Source organism: Trachypithecus francoisi, unplaced genomic scaffold (genome assembly GCF_009764315.1).
Source record: "Trachypithecus francoisi isolate TF-2019V2 unplaced genomic scaffold, Tfra_2.0 Lachesis_group13, whole genome shotgun sequence".
In the NCBI taxonomy this organism is placed as follows: domain Eukaryota; kingdom Metazoa; phylum Chordata; class Mammalia; order Primates; family Cercopithecidae; genus Trachypithecus; species Trachypithecus francoisi.
Window position 1 is genome coordinate 110,890,947 of NW_022681458.1, and position 18,901 is coordinate 110,909,847.

Below are 18,901 nucleotides of genomic sequence, written 5' to 3' on the forward strand. Positions count from 1 at the left end.
AACTTACAGCTCTAAGGATTGCTTTGTGTACCAACAAGGTGAAATTTAATTTAAACCCTTCGATGCAAACTGAGCTCCTAAATCTTTAGCTTTCTGAGTCCTAGCTGGTATTTGTTGAGGCAAACAAGCTTATGGTCTCAATCATATATGAAATATGTGGGGAGTGAAAGTTGTTTGTATGGTAGCCTCACTTTTATAGAATTCACTCTTGATTAAACGCCATAAAAATGAAAACAGGTCACCTCTAAAATCAACTTATTCTCTTCAACTTTGGCATCCTCGTGAGTGGGCCTGGTTTATTTTTCTTATTTCCCTCGAAGAGGTTCATAAGATGAATACACAGTATTTAGCACTACACATTTTTGACTCTCTATTTTATACTCTTTTCACTGTGTATATCTCAGATTCTTAATTGGCAAAGGACTTAAAATTTCTATTTTTTTTCCTGATTAAAGTGAGTTATTTATTTTTGGATAGAATCCATATACTTGATTTTTAAAAATACTGTCATGTTTTTATGAGTGTAAGATAAATCCAACTGCTATTCTATCTAAAATGGACTATGGTGATCTGTGAACAGGATATAGCCACATTTCTCTCCACTCACTCAGGTCTTCCCTCTACTTCTGTCTCTCCACCTGTTTGTTTCTTTTGCTCATTCACTTACTCTAAATATGTCCCTTCCATTTTCTCTCTTTCTCAATGTTACATTATACTCTAATACTCTCATTGGTAAACGATTAAGGAAATGAAAGGTTAATCTTAAATGATTAAGAAATAAGAGAGAACCCCACCTTCTGGATTTGCATCAGGGCGTTTTATCATGTACAGCACAGGCAAGTATGCCTTTAGGTCAGTGACTAGTCTGTGAGCAGCATGTGGACGTGTCTTTTGGTCCTGGGTGACGTTACGTCAGAGCGGCTTTGAAGCCTCTTTGTCATGAGCACATTGGCAGTCCCTACACCCCAGAACCATTCAAAGTGGCCCTGTGACTTCCAGCTGCCAGGATCTGTGTCAGAGAACACTTTTACGTGAGAACTACACAAAGCCTCACTGCCTCCAGCAGGCGGAAGAGCCAGGAAATGAATGCCCCAAGAACTGGCCTCAACTAATGATTCCTCCATGGTTGGGGTACCAACACCTCAGCTCTCTCACCCTGGGGTTAGATAATTCTTCCCTTCCTTGAGTCACTTCTCTACCTCCCTACTGGTATTTCCTGCGTCTCCCAAATGAGCTACTTGTACTCAAATCCTTGTTCTCTAAGAATTTAGGCTAGACACTAATGATTTAGAAATGCTAACTGAGAAATTGAACTGTAAGTGATATATTTTACAGGGGGACGGGCGCGGTATGGCTCATGCCTGTAATCCAGCACTTTGGGAGGCTGAGGTGGGTGGATCACCTGAGGTCAGGAGTTACAGACCAGCCTGGCTAACATGGTGAAACCCCATCTTTACTAAATGCACAAATATCAGCCTGGTGTGGTAGCACATGCCTGTAATCCGAGCTACTCGGGAGGCTGAGGCAGGAGAATCACCTGAACCCGGGAGGCGGAGGTTGAAGTGAGCCGAGATCGCACCACTGCACCCCAGCCTGGGTGACAGAGGGAGACTGTGTGTCAAAATAAATAAATAAGTAAGTAAATGATATTTTACAGGGAACTGTATTTTCCAAACCTTGACTCCTCTACCAGTGCCGTTCATCCCCCGCCTTCTTGGCTTTAGAAATCTCTTCATACATTCCCACCTTTGCTACTCTCTCTCTCGTGCTCCCTCTTCTCTTTAGTTCTTCAAACAATCTCGTTTTTTTATATCTTGAAAAAGGTTTCCACTTGCCTCCACAATGCCCTTCAGCTACAGTTCTTTAGATTTCCTTCCCTGCCAAACTTTCAAATGAGCATTTGAGAAAATTGCCTCTATTTTCTCTCTTTCTACTTTTTGCTTAACCACTGACAATTTGGGTACCATTGTCACACTTTAGTCAAATAGCTCTCAAGTTACCACTAACAACCTTCTTATTACAAAATGTAGAGGGACTTTTTTCTGTTCTCTTGTCATTTCTGCTACCACTGAGTGCCTTGACAACGTTTTCTTTCTGAAAACTGTATCTTGAGTAATTGAATTCTTAGAACTTTAACCCTGGAAGAGACATTGAGTTCAACTTATCACTTTATCTCTGGGGGAAACTGAGGCCTAAAAAGTTGGAATGATTTGCCCAGAAAGTTCCAGATTGTAAAATCTGAGCACTGAATTCAGGGCATCTGACCCATCGTCCGTGGTAGATTCTGAACCACTGCTTTTGGTGAGTCCTGACCTTCAACATATTCCTGATTTTCATTTCCTTCTGTATAAAGACTTTCCAACTAGTCTCCTAGCTCCTTCCTTCCACAGCCCATTCTCCACTGCAACAGTCAGGATGATGTTTCTAAAATGTAAATCAGAACCTACCACTCCCCTACCTCTAGACTTCAGTTCCTCTTTAGTGCACTTAGAATAAAATCCAAACTTCTTCCTATGCCTCACAAGACCTTCTATGGTCCAGCTCTCTTTCTGATCTCATTTCCTGCTAGCCTTCCTCTTGTAATCGCTATGCTCCACCACAGACCCTCCCTCAGCTGGCCAGTAAGGCAGGCCTGGCCCGGCCATGAGCATTTGCTTTGCTAGTCCTTCTGCTGGGAATGCTGTTCCCCAAACCACTGCCCAGCTACTTCCTCCTCATTGTTTGGCCTTCGCTGTAATGGCTACCTCCTCACTCAGCCTCACTCTGATGTTAGGACATCTAACATTGCCCCTAACTATACCACTCTCCATCACATGGTGTTATTTTCTTCATAGCATTTACCACCAGCTATTAATACATTATATTACTTACAGATTTGATTTGGAGTTTGTCATGTTTCCCAACATTAGAATATACTTTCATGGAATATAGGAATTTTGTCTTGTTTTCCCCACTCCAGTACCTAGATCAGCAAATGGCCAGTCATCAGTGTTTAACAAAACATTTGTTGGATGAACAAATGAATGAATTGTGTCTGAATTTTTGTCTCATTTCCAAGCATCCTCTCTCCCTCTGTTTCTCCCCAATCCTATTACTCAAATATTCTCTCAAAAATTTTTTCTCTGTTATAATCAAACTGATTTCCTTGTAAACCTGCAAGGACAAAACTTACTCTTGACTAGGAGCCTTTTAAAATGTTCTCTTTGACCAAACACCCACCCTATGCCTCTCTAACTATTTAAGTTGTGTCACTGTGTTAGAGTATGAGTCACATTCAGTTTCCATGGAATCATGTCTCACAGCTTTCATTGACTGCCCTTTCTTCAAATTATGGAAAGTGACCCTTACATTTTATGTAATCTAAATGTTCATATATAATCCATATTGTCTTTAATTATTTCTACATCATAATACCTGGGCACTGTATCTAGGCACTTTGAGAGAGAGAGAGAGAGAGAAAGTGTGTGTGTGTGTGTGTGTGTGTGTGTGTGTGTGTTTGAAGGGTAGGGCAGTGGCTCCTCATTATTTGCAAATTCTGCATTTGCAAATTTTCTACTCACAGAAATTTATTTACGACCCGAAAATCAATACTTGTGTCACTTTTGTGGTCATTTGTGAATATAATGTGGAATGGTGAAAAACTAGTCACCCAAGGTTCACGTTACTGGCTGGGATGGAGTAAGGCAGCACTGTGCCTTGTTGTTTTAGCTTTCATGCAATAAACTAGTGTCCTGTTTGTGGTCTATTTAGTGGTACGTTTTTTGTATTTTGTGCTTTTTGTTGGTGATTTCACTGTTTGAAATGGCCCTGAGTGTAGTGGGAAGCTCTGTCTGGTGTTCCTAACCACACATAGACTGTGATGTGCCCTACAGATAAAATACCTGTGTGTTAGATAAGCTTCCTTCAGGCATGAGTTACGGTGCTGTTGGCTGTTAGGTCAATGTCAATAGTATGTGTTAAATATAAGGTGTCTTTAAATAGAAATACACATAAAACAAGATTATATAATGGCCGGTTAATGAAAATGTGACCAGAGGCTCACAGGAACCTAACTCTATATTTTCCCTAGGAACAATAATCTCACATTTCCTAAGTCAGTGTTATGTTCATGAAAATTTTAGAGAACATAATTACTGTGAATAACAAGAATTCACTATATGGTGTGTGAGTATATATATGTTGGCATTAGCCTCATTTGGGAGTTTAGGAGACAAAGACATCAAGACTTACTGAAATTAAAAAGTTTGTCCAAGGCTGGGTGCGGTGGCTCAGGCCTGTAATCCCAGCACTTTGGGAGGCCGAGGTGGGTGGATCACCTGAGGTCAGGAGTTCAAGACCAGCCTGGCCAACCTGGTGAAAGCCTGTCTCGACTAAAAATACAAAAGCTATTTGGCCATGGTGGCAAACGCCTGTAATCCCAGCTACTCGGGAGGCTGAGACAGGATATTCGATTGAACCTGGGATGTGGAGGTTGCAGTGAGCAGAGATCATGCCATTGCACTCCAGCCTGGGTGATAGAGCAAGTCTCCATTAAAAAAAAAAAAAAAAAAGAGAGAGAAGAAGAAGTTTGTCTAAGATCATGTACCAAACTGCTAAATAAATGGTAGACCTGAAATCTGGCTCCCACATTCCGAAGTCTTTTGGCTTTTCATTTACCACCCCAGTGGCTTTTCTTTGTTTTAATTAGCTATTGAGCTCTGATTATTATAGGATACTTCTACACACACACACACACACACACACACCACACACACACACACAGAGTCATGCACCTCATAAAGATGTGGGTCAATGACAGACCACATGTGTGATGCTGGTCTCTTAAGATTATACCATGTTTTTACTGTACCTTTTCTATGTTTAGATATGTTTAGATACACAAATACTTGCCATTGTGTTACAGTTGCTTACAGTATTCAGTACAGTAACATGGTATATAGGATTCTAACCTAGGTACCATATAGCCTGGGTGTATAGTAGGCTGTCCCATCTGGGTTTGTGTAAATACACTCTATGATGTTTACACAATGATGAAATCTCCTAAGGAATGTGTGACTGTGTATATGTGTATTTGTATGCATGGATATATGTATGTGTGTGTATATACATATGTATATGCGTAAAATATAAGTGGAATATGCTGAGTTGAATGAAAAACTATATACAGAAAAGTCAAATGAAGATAATTTTAAAACAGCTTGCTTCATAAACCTAGGTTAGTATTTACTTACAGTCATCTCAAACTACAAAACAGAAGTAAAAATACCTCTTTGTTTAGGAACAATATGTACAAACTTCATCTTCCTTATCATGGAAATGTAAGTCTTACAGGTGGCCAAACCCTAAAAATTCAAAGCTATAAAAATGCTACCATGACCTGGGCTTGTTTCCTGGCCTGTGGGTGTACATCTTAAACTTGCCTGGCATTTATCTGAGCTGAACTCACACCTGCACATGGTATACAGTTAGGCATGTTTGGGTCTGATTTCCTAAAGAACTACAACCTTTCTAATCAGTTACACATTTACATATACAGAGATGACAGGAGAAATTAGATCCTGAAATCTGTGCATAACAGGTTCACATGGATGAATTCACTGACTTTGTGGTCTAAAGTGATTTATATATACACACATACACTGATACATATGTGTGTATAAATATATACATATACATTAAGACATATTTTTACATACTTCCTAATTTGTTTTCATCACGTAAATATTTTTGGAACCTTCAAAGCACCTTGATGAACACAGTTTGAAAACGCTGTGGGTTTTTCTTCTTCTTCTTCTTCTTCTTCTTCTTTCTTCTTCTTTCTTCTTCTTCTTTCTTCTTCTTTCTTCTTCTTTCTTCTTCCTTCTTCTTCCTTCTTCTTCTTCCTTCTTCTTCTTTCTTCTTCTTCTTTCTTCTTCTTCTTTCTTCTTCTTCTTCTTTCTTCTTCTTCTTTATTCTTCCTCCTCCTCCTCCTCCTCTTCTTCCTCCTCTTCCTCTTCTTCCTCCTCTTCTTCTTCTTCTTCTTCTTCTTTCTTCTTTCTTCTTCTTTCTTCTTCGTGTTGTTCTTTTCTAAGTAGACTGTATGAGCTCCTGAAGGGTAAGAATGATACCTTTTGTGCTTCTGTATTTGCAAATAGATCTTAGCTTAGTACTAAAATATAGAGAAGTCTCTTACCACTGATAATCCAGTTTTGTTCAGATGGTTGATAACGAGCTACATTAAAGCAAAGATTTCTGCAGCATTGTGTTTAGAATTAAATAGTGTAATGGAAGGATGTCACCTGGTTGTGGGGAGCAAGAGTCTCCATGCATAAAATAGATGTGTGTGTGTTTTTTTTAATATGGTTATCTCTTGATACTTCTTTTTCCCTTGAAAACAAGAGCTATTCGTGAGGCTTAACTTAATACTTCTCAACTTTCCAAAAGCTTCCAGGGATAAGGTTGAGTGAGGGGCTTCCAACATTGAGTCAAGACAAAATAACGTTTTATGTCTGCCTCAAGGCCATAGTACGAACACTGAACAGTGTTACAGAAAGGGACTAAGGGATCCTTAAAAGTTGTGTCATTATGGAGCTGAAAGAACTAATAGGTATGAGCTTTGAACTCTGAAATCACTCTTATTTCAGTATTTTGTGGTATTTTATATTCTTTTAATTAAATGGCTACATGTCCAGTTACTTTAATGATCCTATCTTGAGGAGCTATGCCTTTCACAAATCAAAGTATCAAAATTGATCTATTTTTCAGCAGTTTGCAGTATAGCTGAGTTTCATTGTGCAGATAAAATTGGATTAACCACATGACCCCACCTGTGGCTTCTCTGGCTCAGTCACTTCTCCACCTGTGCAAAGGACATCTGCATTCAAAGATGGCAACCCAATGGCTTTGTCCTTCCAGGGTTCAGTATAAATATCTACATTTTAAAAAATAAACCCCTCTCAGAATTTGTTTAGCAAATTCCCAGCCCCAGAAGAATGCACATGCAGGAGAAGGATTCCAGCCTTTCCAGCCTCACACTCATGCTTATTTTTCAGTGGAGATTATTGAAAACAGTAATTCTTTCTTGCTTCAGGAAAAGCTGTCAGAGGAAGAGAGAAAACATAAGGAAGCTTTGGAAGATCTTCACATGGTGGTTGATGAGGATTCGAGGAGTGAAAGCAGCAGTACAGATGAGGGGAAAGAAAAGACCAAATTGCTATTAGAGAGATTGAAAGCTCTGGAGGTAAGAAATGAAGCAATTTTTACACTCTTCAAGAAAAATAAGTGTTCTGCTTCTTTTATTGGCACTGGTTTTCAGTGAGTATAAATCTTCCCTTTTCAGTTCTCCCACACTAATACGATCTATCATTTCCTACTGAGATTTGCCTACGATGAACAAAAAGTTAGCACTGAAAGGGTCTTGACTTTATGTTGTTTTAAAAGGAGTACATAGGGCAGTAATTGATTTTAACTTGAATTCAGCCCTCAAACTGGATTAGTTTCTAAAATTGCAAGCTCCTTGAGGTAAGGGGCTATGTGATATTTTACTTTGTTTTCGTGAGTAACTGGTAAAATGAATGAATGAATGAATGAATGACTAAGCAAAATATTTAATAATATGTAAAGATGATTGGACACACACAGAGAGATTTTAAGCAATATAGTCATATATTTAAAAAAATACTCAGGAATTAAACGTGTAAAGCATCCAACAGTGGAACTGAAACTGGCTAAGGAGACTTAAGGAGATTTTTGGAGCACTGACATTCTCCAGATACCTCCAGATCAGTATATGATAACACTAGTCTGTTACTTAGTGGCATTTGACATTATTTCAAGTGTTAATTCATGAATTTTACAGCAGTCGTGAAAGACCATTCCAGTTACTAGTTCTTGATTGAAATGTCGCATGCTTAAAGATTCAGCAAAGATTTTTTTTTTTCTATGAGTTCATTTACCTCCTTTCGATAAGCTTATAAAGGGCCTTCACCCAACATCTAAAAACACAGTTCTACCATAGAGTCTACAGAATCCTGAAAACTCTACTAGCATAAAGGAATAAGACCTGGAGGCTGGGCACGGTGGCTCACGTTTGTAATCCCAGCACTTTGAGAGGCCGAGGCAGGCGGATCATGAGGTCAGGAGATCGAGACTATCCTGGCTAACACGGTGAAACCCCATCTCTACTAAAAATACAAATAATTAGCTGGGCGTGGTGGTGGGTGCCTGTAGTTCCAGCTAGTACAGAGGCTGAGGCAAGAGAATGGCGTGCACCTGGGAGGCGGAGCTTGCAGTGAGCAGAGATTGTGTGCCACTGTACTCTAGCCTGGGTGACACACTCCAAAAAAAAGAAAAGAAAAGAAGACCTAGAGGGGTCTTGTTTTCTATGCTTGGTTTCTGCAGTGCTACCTCAGATCTACCACGTTGTTTATAATGAGCATATCCATTTTACACTAATTTCCTTGGTGATAATGAAGCAGAATGGTGAGATGACACACTTTGAAGCCCAGTTCTTGGGATTTGGTTTGAATCCCTGTTCAACTACTTTCTAGTTTTGAAACCATCAAAGTTACTTAGGCTCCCCATGCCTCTGTTCCCTCAGCCGAAAGCATGGGGACAGTAATAGTAACTAGCTTTACAGGGAAGTAATGAGGATTACATGAGTAATTATTTTTTAAATGATGCCTGGTGCATAGTCTCTTTTATTCATCCACACCAAACCAACTCCTTTTCCTTAATTTTGTTCCTACTTATCTGGGCACAATGATTAATAATATAAGGACTGTGAATGAAAGAGTTTGGCTACTCCACACAGGTGTGACCAAAGGCAGACAGGTAAGCCAGTAGCTTCAAGCACAGAGCAGAAGAAATATCAACTAAAGTAATCACTAGTAACTCCCTCTGGGCAAAGAGCTAGGAATCAGCCTTGTCTCCTCAAGGGTTCTCATTCTTTCATCAATTTTTGAAGATAGTCACTATAAAAGATAGGAAAGCCTTCTCAAGGGAAACTGAGGTTCCTATTTCAGTTGTAAGAAACTCACAGCTTTGTCTTGAGGTTGAATTAAATAGACTCACAATAGGGAAGAGTCGATATTACCATTTCTTACTCCCAGAGAACCGTGTACTTAAATCGTTAGTTTTTGTTTATGACTACAGAGAAAATGAATCTTAGTTCATGACATTGTTAGAGACAAAAATGAAAAGGACGTTTTACTTCATTAAGCTAAGAGGTCTTTAAAAAACGTATTTCCACACCAGTTAGAATGGTGATCATTAAAAAGTCAGGAAACAACAGGTGCTGGAGAGGATGTGGAGAAGTAGGAACACTTTTACACTGTTGGTGGGATTGTAAACTAGTTCAACCATTGTGGAAGACAGTGTGGCAATTCCTCAAGGATCTAGAACTAGAAATACCATTTGACCCAGCCATCCCATTACTGGGTATATACCCAAAGGATTATAAATCATGCCGCTATAAAGATACATGCACACGTATGTTTATTGCAGCACTATTCACAATAGCAAAGACTTGGAACCAACCCAAATGTCCATCAGTGACAGACTGGGTTAAGAAAATGTGGCACATACACACCATGGAATACTATGCAGCCATAAAAAAGGATGAGTTCGTGTCCTTTGTAGGGACATGGATGCTGCTGGAAACCATCATTCTCAGCAAACTACTGCAAGAACTGGAAACCAAACACCACATGTTCTCACTCATAAGTGGGAATTGAACAATGAGAACACTTGAACACAGGAAGGGGAACATCACACACCAGGGCCTGTTGTGGGGTGGGGGGAGGAGGGAGGGATAGCATTAGGAGATATACCTAATGTAAATTACAAGTTAATGGGTGCAGTACACCAACATGGCACATGTATACATATGTAACAAACCTGCATGTTGTGCACATGTACCCTAGAACATAAAGTATAATAAAAAACAAATGTATTTGGCAACAAATGTTTCTTAAACTATAGTGAGTAAAAGAGAAGCAGTATCTTTTTTCATTACATAGAGTTCTTTACACTTCAGGCAACAACTCTTGATTCCAGCATTAGTTGAATGCAATAGATAATATCTGTAAATGCCATTAAGCCCCACTATTTTCTTTCGTAAAGCTATTTTATTTTTTAAATTTCCTATAGTCATAGTGTCTCTGCTTGTTTCCTAAAATTCATTGTTCAATATTAAATGAACTTTCTCCTTGCCTTCACATCTTACTATCTTCTACTTGAACAAGATTATTTCATTTTATAACAAAATATGTAAAATAAGAAATACAAATATATGTTTGTAAATATATATAAATATATCTTTTTATATAATATATAGATGTCTTTTTGTCATACATGTAATTCAATTTTCATATGAATTTTATATGCTACTTTTTTTTTATTTTAAAATATTTTCTCCATATTCTCAGTGTCTAGGATCTTTGCATGAGTTAAACATTGTTGTGGGAAAATAGAGAACTGATTTTGACAGACTGCAGTCAGAGCTAGTCACAGACCCCGTGTGGATTTTTATGCTTTAACGAAATGCTCCCTTGGAAGATTGCAAGGGAATTAATTATAATGTGTCAAAAATTACTTTGGCAAAATTTGATATACAAGATTCAAAAAAAAAAAAATAGATACTATTTTCCATCAGTGTATTTTTGGAAGGCAGCTAGGCTCACCAATATACCACCAACACCCCATCAGTGTATTTTAGAAATGACCATGTTTGTATACCCTAATCTCTTGGCCCCTGGTGTTGTAGATCACAGAAAGCAATGATTTTCAGGCTGGTGGAAAGCAGTCTTCTTTAATTCCTCCTCCCCCAACAGGTTCCAAGAAGGTGTAGAAAATGAAATACAGATATGACTTCTATATTACGTTCTTTATTACTGTGACAATGATATTCAAAAACAACTTGAGGAGCCCTTGACTGAGAAAATTGAGTTAATATTGTCTAAGCAAAACACCCCACAGCCACAACCCCCGGATTATTCCCTCTTGTTACCATATCTGGGGCAAGTTCCTACTCACCTTCATCAATCAATTCCTCTTTCTTCTCCATGCACCAACCTCCTATGAAACAGCGCCCCCTTTCCTTGATTTTTCCCAAATCCAACCCTAGGAAGGATATGGGGTTATGGCAGAACATTCTGGAGGCTCAGGGCCTTCAACTCTGTCTTTTGATAGTTCTGTTTCCTCTCAGTCCTTTGGTTGCAAGGTATTTCTCAGTGGCCTTTCTCCTCAGTTTCCAGATCCTGCCTTAGAACATGGCCAGCTCTGTCCCACTTACTCTCCTCTCCCTCAGCCACCTTCTCCCACAGCCAGGTTCTATCTGTCTTTTAATTTGCGGAGCTGTCTAGATCTCTGCATGCCACGTCATGGGCTCATTCCATACCATCCCCATGCTCCACAAAATATTGTGCTAATTAAGACCTTTACCTTTCCAAAAACGCCTCCAGTGCCAACAGTCAAAATTATACAAATTATAATTATACATACTCTCTCTCTCGTCAGCCTTATTTTCTGTACTGAATGCATTGGTTTCAGCTGTTGCCAGCTCTTCATGGTGAAGAGTAGACCGTTTACCCTCACTACCCAGCCACGGCTTCCTCTGGGCTTAAATTCTAATTTGTGTTTAGGGTCCTGGTGCCTGGAGGAGAAATCATTTGGTGTATATTGGTGTCATAGGGCACACATGGGCAATGTGGATGCCACTTGCACATTTTATGTAACTTCTTAGTGCGTGAGTGTAGCATTTTCTGTTTTTTAAAACTTCGGGTTTTCAAGGCTGCTGTTTCAGAGACTGCTTACTTGACTTAGAACAAAGCTCACCATTCTCAACAGCACTGCCATGTCTCAGGTCCCTTCTGTGAAAGGATCACTCCTTTCTCCCATGCCACCAGAGACCACTGATTTAAGGAGTCTTCCCTGTTCTCTACTCCTGGGCATTTGCCCCATTCGGGTCCCAGATTTGCTCGTGGCATGTTCCTTGAAAGACATGATTTGTTTGTCTGCAGTCCCTGCTCCTGACACTCCCACGGGGCCCTTCTCTCCACTCAGGGACCAACTGCACACCTGACTAAAAGTGAAGCTGGACGTTCCCTTGACTCACTCCCAACTCCCACTGCATCTCTGATTCTCAGCTTCTAACCATGGGGAGAACAGGCCCGCCACCCCCTGAGAGTCCTAAGCCTAAAAGCATGTGCTGATGACTTAGCTAGATAGCCTCAAGGTTGAAAGAACTTGGCCACTTATAGGAATGATTTATTTTGTGCAGAAAAATATGACAATTAAATGTGTTAAGGCGAATAACAGGTTTTTCTACTCAATTATACCTTTCCATGAAAGGATGACAATTAAAGTGTTGTGCATAAGCATTTTGTTAATCAGTAATTCCTATTTAAAATTAGGTAGTTTAAAATAGACAAACCTGGCTGTGCATCACAATTACATGTAGAACTCATAGTCGATAGATATATATTAAATATCTTCTATGTACCAAACACTGTTCTTTGCACAGAGATTAGATCAGTTTTCTTGGTCCCCCAGTGGGCAGACACAGGAAGCATATACTTATCAAATAATAAATAAGTAAACAAATAGGCAACTATATGCCTGTAAGAAAAGTTGGTTGAGGTAGTAGTAGAGAAAGTGCGAACTAGGGGTAGGAGAGGTATTTACTTAAGAAGAGCTCTGACATCAGCCATTTGGGTGTAATATAAATAATAAAAAGAAGACAGCTGTGTGAAGATCGAGGCAGAACATTCCAAGAGGAGGCAGCTGCAAAGGTGAACGGCCACCTGAAGTGCTGGAAAGCTTGGCAAGTGCAAGGAACAGAAATAAGAAGTGTGTCCCGGGACACAAGGTACAAAATTTAAAAAACGGAAGAAGATGAGTTCAGAGAGGTAGACAAGGGCCAGACCTGCTTAAGCCATATAGGCCATGGTCACAATTAAGACTCTGAAAGTGATCTAAATGTAAAAGGAAGCCATTTAGAGAATTTTAAACTGGGAAGGAGCAGTGATGTGACTTCTCATTTATGAAGACAAATTCTTCTGCTTTGTGGGCTAATAGTGGGACATAGGAGGGGCAGGGAGACCAGGTAGAAGATATTTGTTTTGTTGTTTTTAGATTCAGACAAACAATATTAGTAGACTGGTCTAGGGTAGGTGCCTAGGACTAATAGGGAATGATAATCATACCATATGAATTTCATTGGACTGGAGGTAATGGGAATAATAAACATGTTGGCAAGCCTTCCTATAGGGCTTACTATGTCCCAAACACTGTTCTGATGACCATTTATGTTTATATATGCTATTTCCATCGTCATAACCCTGTGGGATAGGGTAGTATAGGGACCAGCGGGAGCTCTTGGCTCCCTAAAGGTTCACAGAAAATCACTGACATGAGGCCAACTGATTGATAGGAGAAAAGGCATACACATTTATTTTCAATGTGTATACATAGGAGCCTTCAGAATGGTGACTCAAAGATGCAGGAGAAATTGTCCATTTTTATGCTTATGTTCCACAGAGTATAGAGAGCCATGTAGAAAGATGACTGTACAAAAGAAGAGAGTGATGTAATGGTAATAGACTGAGTGGGGAAACCCTGTGAGGCCTGCCTGTCTAGGTTCTTCTTGGCCTCTGCTTGCAGCATTCTTTCCTTCTGAGTGTGGGGCCAAACCTCCTCTAGAATAGGGGGTCTTATGATCTTTAGCAAACAAGGCAGATCACATAATTTCCTTATGGCCAGATTTTACATAGAAAAGCAGAAGGAAAATTAGAGTAATTTTTTTTTTTTTTTTAGGTGTAATGACTAGTTTTATGGTTTCTTTGGCCTGCCTGGGAGAAGAGGGATTCTAGTTTCTATGGCTAGGCTGGGGGAGAATGGTGCTGGGAGACAGGAGGACAAGAAGTCAGAGAAAAACTTTCGCTTCTGAGGCTTTCATTTGGGGATACTGTTTCCTGACTCCCAACAGTAGTTATCACTATTATCCCCATTTTACAGATGAGGAAACTGAGCCCCCCAAAAAAGTTGGATATTTTGCCCAAGATCATGTAGCCAGTGAGAGAGTCAGAATTTGAACTCCCAATTTATGGCTCCACTATACTATACTAGTAAGAAATGGTCAAAGAATATATTTCAGAAGTAAGATTAGGAAATACAGATCAATTGGATGTGGAATATAAGGAAAAGTGAGAAGTCAAGGATAACCTCTAGTTTTTTGGTTTTAGCAACTGAGTGTGAGGTTGTACCAAATTCCTGAAAGAGGCAAGCCTTGGAGGAAAGGTGACTTAGCAAAATTAGCATGCAATTGTCTGTTGGTTTTTGCCCATGTTAAGTTGAGATGCCTATTAAGCATTCAAGTGGTGATGTTCTATAGGCAGGTGGAAATACAAAGTTTAGGTCAGGGCTAGAGATATGGATTTGAGAGTCATCAGCATACAGATGACACTCAGCCTCATGGGACTAACTAAAGTCCCATCAGAAGTAACTGTAAATGGACAAGAAGAGGGCAGAGGATAGAGTTCAGAGGTTCCCCATTTTTTGAGGTCTGGCTGAGGAAAAGGAGCCAGCACCTGAGCCTGAGGAGAGTATCTGATGTGGTAGGAGGAAGATGGAAGGTGAAGTGTTGTAGGAGCCTAAAGAAGAAAGTGCTCCAAGGGTATCCTTGCCGAGTGCTGCTAACAGCACAAGCAAGATGGAGCACAGAATCCTTCCTCGGCTCTGGCAAGGCATGGTCAGCTATGACTTGCGTAACAACAGTTTCTGATGGGAGTGGGTGGGGAGGAAAACATGTGGAGACATGTATAGACAGGTCTGAAGTGGGTCAGACATGGAGAGGGTCAAAACTGAGGAGAGACAGGGTACAAGAGAAACTCTTCAAAAGCTGATGGTATGGCATGTTAGTGTACCAATGGCCATGGTCTAGTGGAGAGGATGAAATTGATGATGCAGGAGAGAGAAGTAGGAATGCAAGAATGAGATGTGCAAGCAGGCTAGGGGGATGAAACCAGAGAAGAAATAGAGTTTTTTAAAAACTCGGATGTCTAGAATGTAACCCAGGAAATCCCAGCTCTTTAAGTCTACAGTGGAAACTGACCATCTGTATTTTTCCACACCTCTATGGATTATTCAGGTGCACAACCAGGATTGAGAACCACAGAAACTGCTTTTAGAGTGATATTTAAAGCTATCAAAACAACTTAGGTCCAGTTCTTTACTAAACCCAACAAGCTTTCACTGGTCTTTTTAAAAATTATAAATTCATAATTTATAGTTAGATACATTTATGGCATGCAAAGTGATGTTACAATTCATAATACAACATGTAATAATTACATCAAGCTAGTTAACATATCCATCACCTCATACTTAACATTTTTTGTGGTGAGAAGGTTTGAAATGGACTCTTAGCAATTTTGAAATGTATAATACTCTATTATCAACAGATTTTGTACCCTTTGACCACACTCTCTGCATTCTTGCACCCTCATAGTCTCTGTAACCACAATTTTACTCTCTGCTTTCATTGATCTTATGTGGCCAAAAAACATTTGAAAAAGGCCGGGCGCGGTGGCTCAAGCCTGTAATGCCAGCACTTTGGGAGGCCAAGACGGGCGGATCATGAGGTCAGGAGATCAAGACCACCCTGGCTAACACGGTGAAACCCCGTCTCTACTAAGAAATACAAAAAACTAGCCGGGCGGGGTGGTGGGTGTCTGTAGTCCCAGTAAACCCAGGAGGCAGAGCTTGCAGTGAGCTGAGATCCGGCCACTGCACTCCAGCCTGGGCGACAGAGGGAGACTCCGTCTCAAAAAAAAAAAAAAATTTTTGAAAAAAAAGCTCATCATCACTGGTCATCAGAGAAATGCATATCAAAACCACAATGAGATATCATCTCAAGCCAGTTAGAATGGCGATCATTAAAAAGTCAGGAAACAACAGATACTGGCAAGGATGTGAGAAACAGGAATGCCTTTACACTGTTGGTGGGAGTGCATATTAGTTCAACCATTGTGGAAGACAGTGTGGTGATTCCTCAAGGATCTAGAAGCAGAAATACTGTATGACCCAGCAATCCCATTACTGGGTATATACCCAAAGGATTATAAGTCATTCTACTATAAAGACACATGCACATGTATGTTTACTGCAGCACTATTCACAACAGCAAAGAGTTGGAACCAGCCCAAATGCCCATCAACGATAAACTGGATAGATAAACTGTGGCACATATACACCATGGAATACTATGCAGCCATAAAAAGGAATGAGTTCATGTCCTTTCAGAGACATGGATGAAGCTGATCTTAACCAACTTGTAATCTAACCTTTCTGTGCCCCGCCTCCTCTTACTTTCCCTGGCTCTTCAGACTTAGATCCAGAGGCCCTTCCCACATGTGCCCAGTGCCATAAGCCTGAAAGCCTGGGGAAAGGTCATCATCCAAAGTGCCCTCCAGTGGCTTCATGTCACCTTTGAGGCCTCCCCTGACATGACCACGGATATGTCCAAGTTTGACTTTGTCTCCTTGCTAGTGAGAGGAACAGGCTATTTTCTTTCCCTTTCTAATTGGCTTTAAGTTCTTACCTTGTTCTTCTTACTTTTATCCTCTCCTATCTTAAGACAATGTAAAAGAAATTAAAAAGTTATAAGGCAGCATGCCAGTGGTATTCTGAATAGAAATTCATAATTGTTTCCTTCTAATCTTTAGATTCTATGACAGTTTGCTGACAGGTAATACCAGACAACCCTGTCTTAAAGTATCTGGCATTTATCTTTCTCTTGATTGTTTTACATCCACCTGTGGGTCACCTAGCAACATCACTAAGCTAAGATTGGAGACAAAAACTACTCTTTGGTAAAGGGGCTTCAAGTTTTTTAAAAAATTCCATTTTATGTCATTATGTAACTTTGTACTAGCAATTTTCTGATTATAAAAGTAGTAAATAGTCACATTACAGAAAATTGGAAAAATCATAAGAAAATAATTGTAATTACACTAATCAGAAATGGTTGCAATTGGCATTTCAGCATGTATATTTCTAGTCTTTTTGTTATTGTTGTACCTAATCAAATTAGGATATCATGAAATATCACTGTGTACAGTTAAGTAGCCTGCTGTTGCTTACAGTATATCAAAACTGTTTCTCTACATTATTCAATACTTTTCAAAAATATGATGCAATGGCTATGTAGAAATTTATCCAATGGATACTGAGTGCCATTTATTTAATCCTCACTGTTGGCTACTTAGCTTGTTCACAGTCTTTCACTATTACAATGTTCTTGTGAGCATCCTGGTACCTAAGTCTTTATGCATATATATTGTGATAGAATATTTAAAGCATACCATTCTCTTTTAAAGCAGTCATGCCCATTGACAGTTAGATTTCTTATTTAAGAACCAAAATCAAGAATCTCAAAAATGAAGCTGATGGAGGCAGCACAGTTAGGCAAAAGGTACCCAACCCACACACTCCAAGGGGCCACCATTGTCACTCAGTATAGGATGCAATATTGAGAGGGTCCATGGGCTGCTGAAACAATTTCAAAGATCTAAAGTCTTGGGAAAACTTTATAATGTGGGAAATCTTACTCTTCTTTCAAGGTTTCTCTATTTGTGATTACTCTTTCAGTTGCAAGTCATAGAGACACTACTCAGACTGACTTAACCAAAAGGAAGGATGGTTATATAACTGGACAATCAGCTGTAACAAGGCATGATGAATGCAAGGGTTCAGACAATGTCAGAAAGCTTTCTCCATCTCTCAGCTCTGCTTTAATTTGAGCTAGTTCCTCTCTCAGGCAGGCCTTTTCTGTGTGATGGCACCGAATCAGCAGCACTGTGCAAAAGCCATGTCTCTTTCCTAGTCATCCCATCAAAGCTCCTACACTCCAGAGAGAGGGATCTCACTGGCTTGGTTTCACTTGTAGGCCCACCTCTTGGCCTCTGGAGGGTAGAGCATTTCAACCAGCAGTTCCATCAGTTCCATCAAAGATTTGGCAAAATTCTTGTGTTTTAGTTATTTAAATGTCAGAATTACTTTAATACCACCCAGAAATAATGTTTCTGCTTAGATACTGTCTTTTTTCCCTTCTGTGCCATATTGTCTCTTTTTCTCTTCTCTCTCTCTCTGTCTGCCTGTCTATCTTCTCTCTCCCATACCTTCCTCTCCCTCCTTTGGCATTTCTAGGCCTGGCCTCCTGCTGGATGCTAGAGTTACAAAGAGATACAGAGCATCTTTTCTGTCATTGTTGGAAGGAAGACAAAAATATAGTAATTGAAAATATACTAATTAATTAAGGCAATAAAGATAAAGCACATTAAAATTTTAGAAAAATGTAAGGTATGTACAAGGCTTAGTGGAGCACCAAGACAGAAGTATCTAACAATTAGTTTTGGAGAAAGCAAAGAGATAAAGAAGTGGCATTTGAACTGTGATTCTTTGAGGCTTTATGCCAGTTCTCCAGGCAAAGATAGTAAAATAAAGAGCGAGGGAATTGCCCAGACAAAAGCAGAAAAGCCTGAAACAGCCTCAAGGAGCCCTCAGAACGTGGACCTGTCTGGGACTGGGGCACCTATGGCCAGAGATAAGGCCGAATGGCTCAGCCTGTTTATGTGTGCAAGTGCCATGTATTTAATCCTCACCATTGGTTACTTAGCTTGTTCACACTCTTTGGATGGATAGGTAGTGCATGGAACTACCTATCTATCCAACACATCAATATTAAGAGCTAACAACATTTATGTTTAAAACTCTTGCAGTTGCGTCGGCAAGCCTCTAGTCAGTTTAAAGGTGTTCTTCACTAATAGCCCCATTCACTTTCCACACTGAAGCTCCTCGTGGTGCTTCAGCCCATCTATAGAGCCTCAAATCACATGCCCAAACAAACACGCCAAGTGATGCT

At 39.8% G+C, this 18,901-nt stretch overlaps 1 protein-coding gene across 3 annotated transcripts in view; it reads left to right on the top strand.

The window, feature by feature from the left end:
* NCKAP5 (NCK associated protein 5) overlaps nt 1-18,901 on the top strand; it is an 881,023-nt gene that overhangs the window by 571,078 nt on the left and 291,044 nt on the right. For all 3 annotated transcript variants that reach the window (XM_033231708.1, XM_033231709.1, XM_033231707.1), the window contains one exon: nt 7,070-7,219. In XM_033231708.1, coding sequence (XP_033087599.1) covers nt 7,070-7,219 — 150 coding nt within the window. The remainder of the gene's footprint in view (nt 1-7,069; nt 7,220-18,901) is intronic.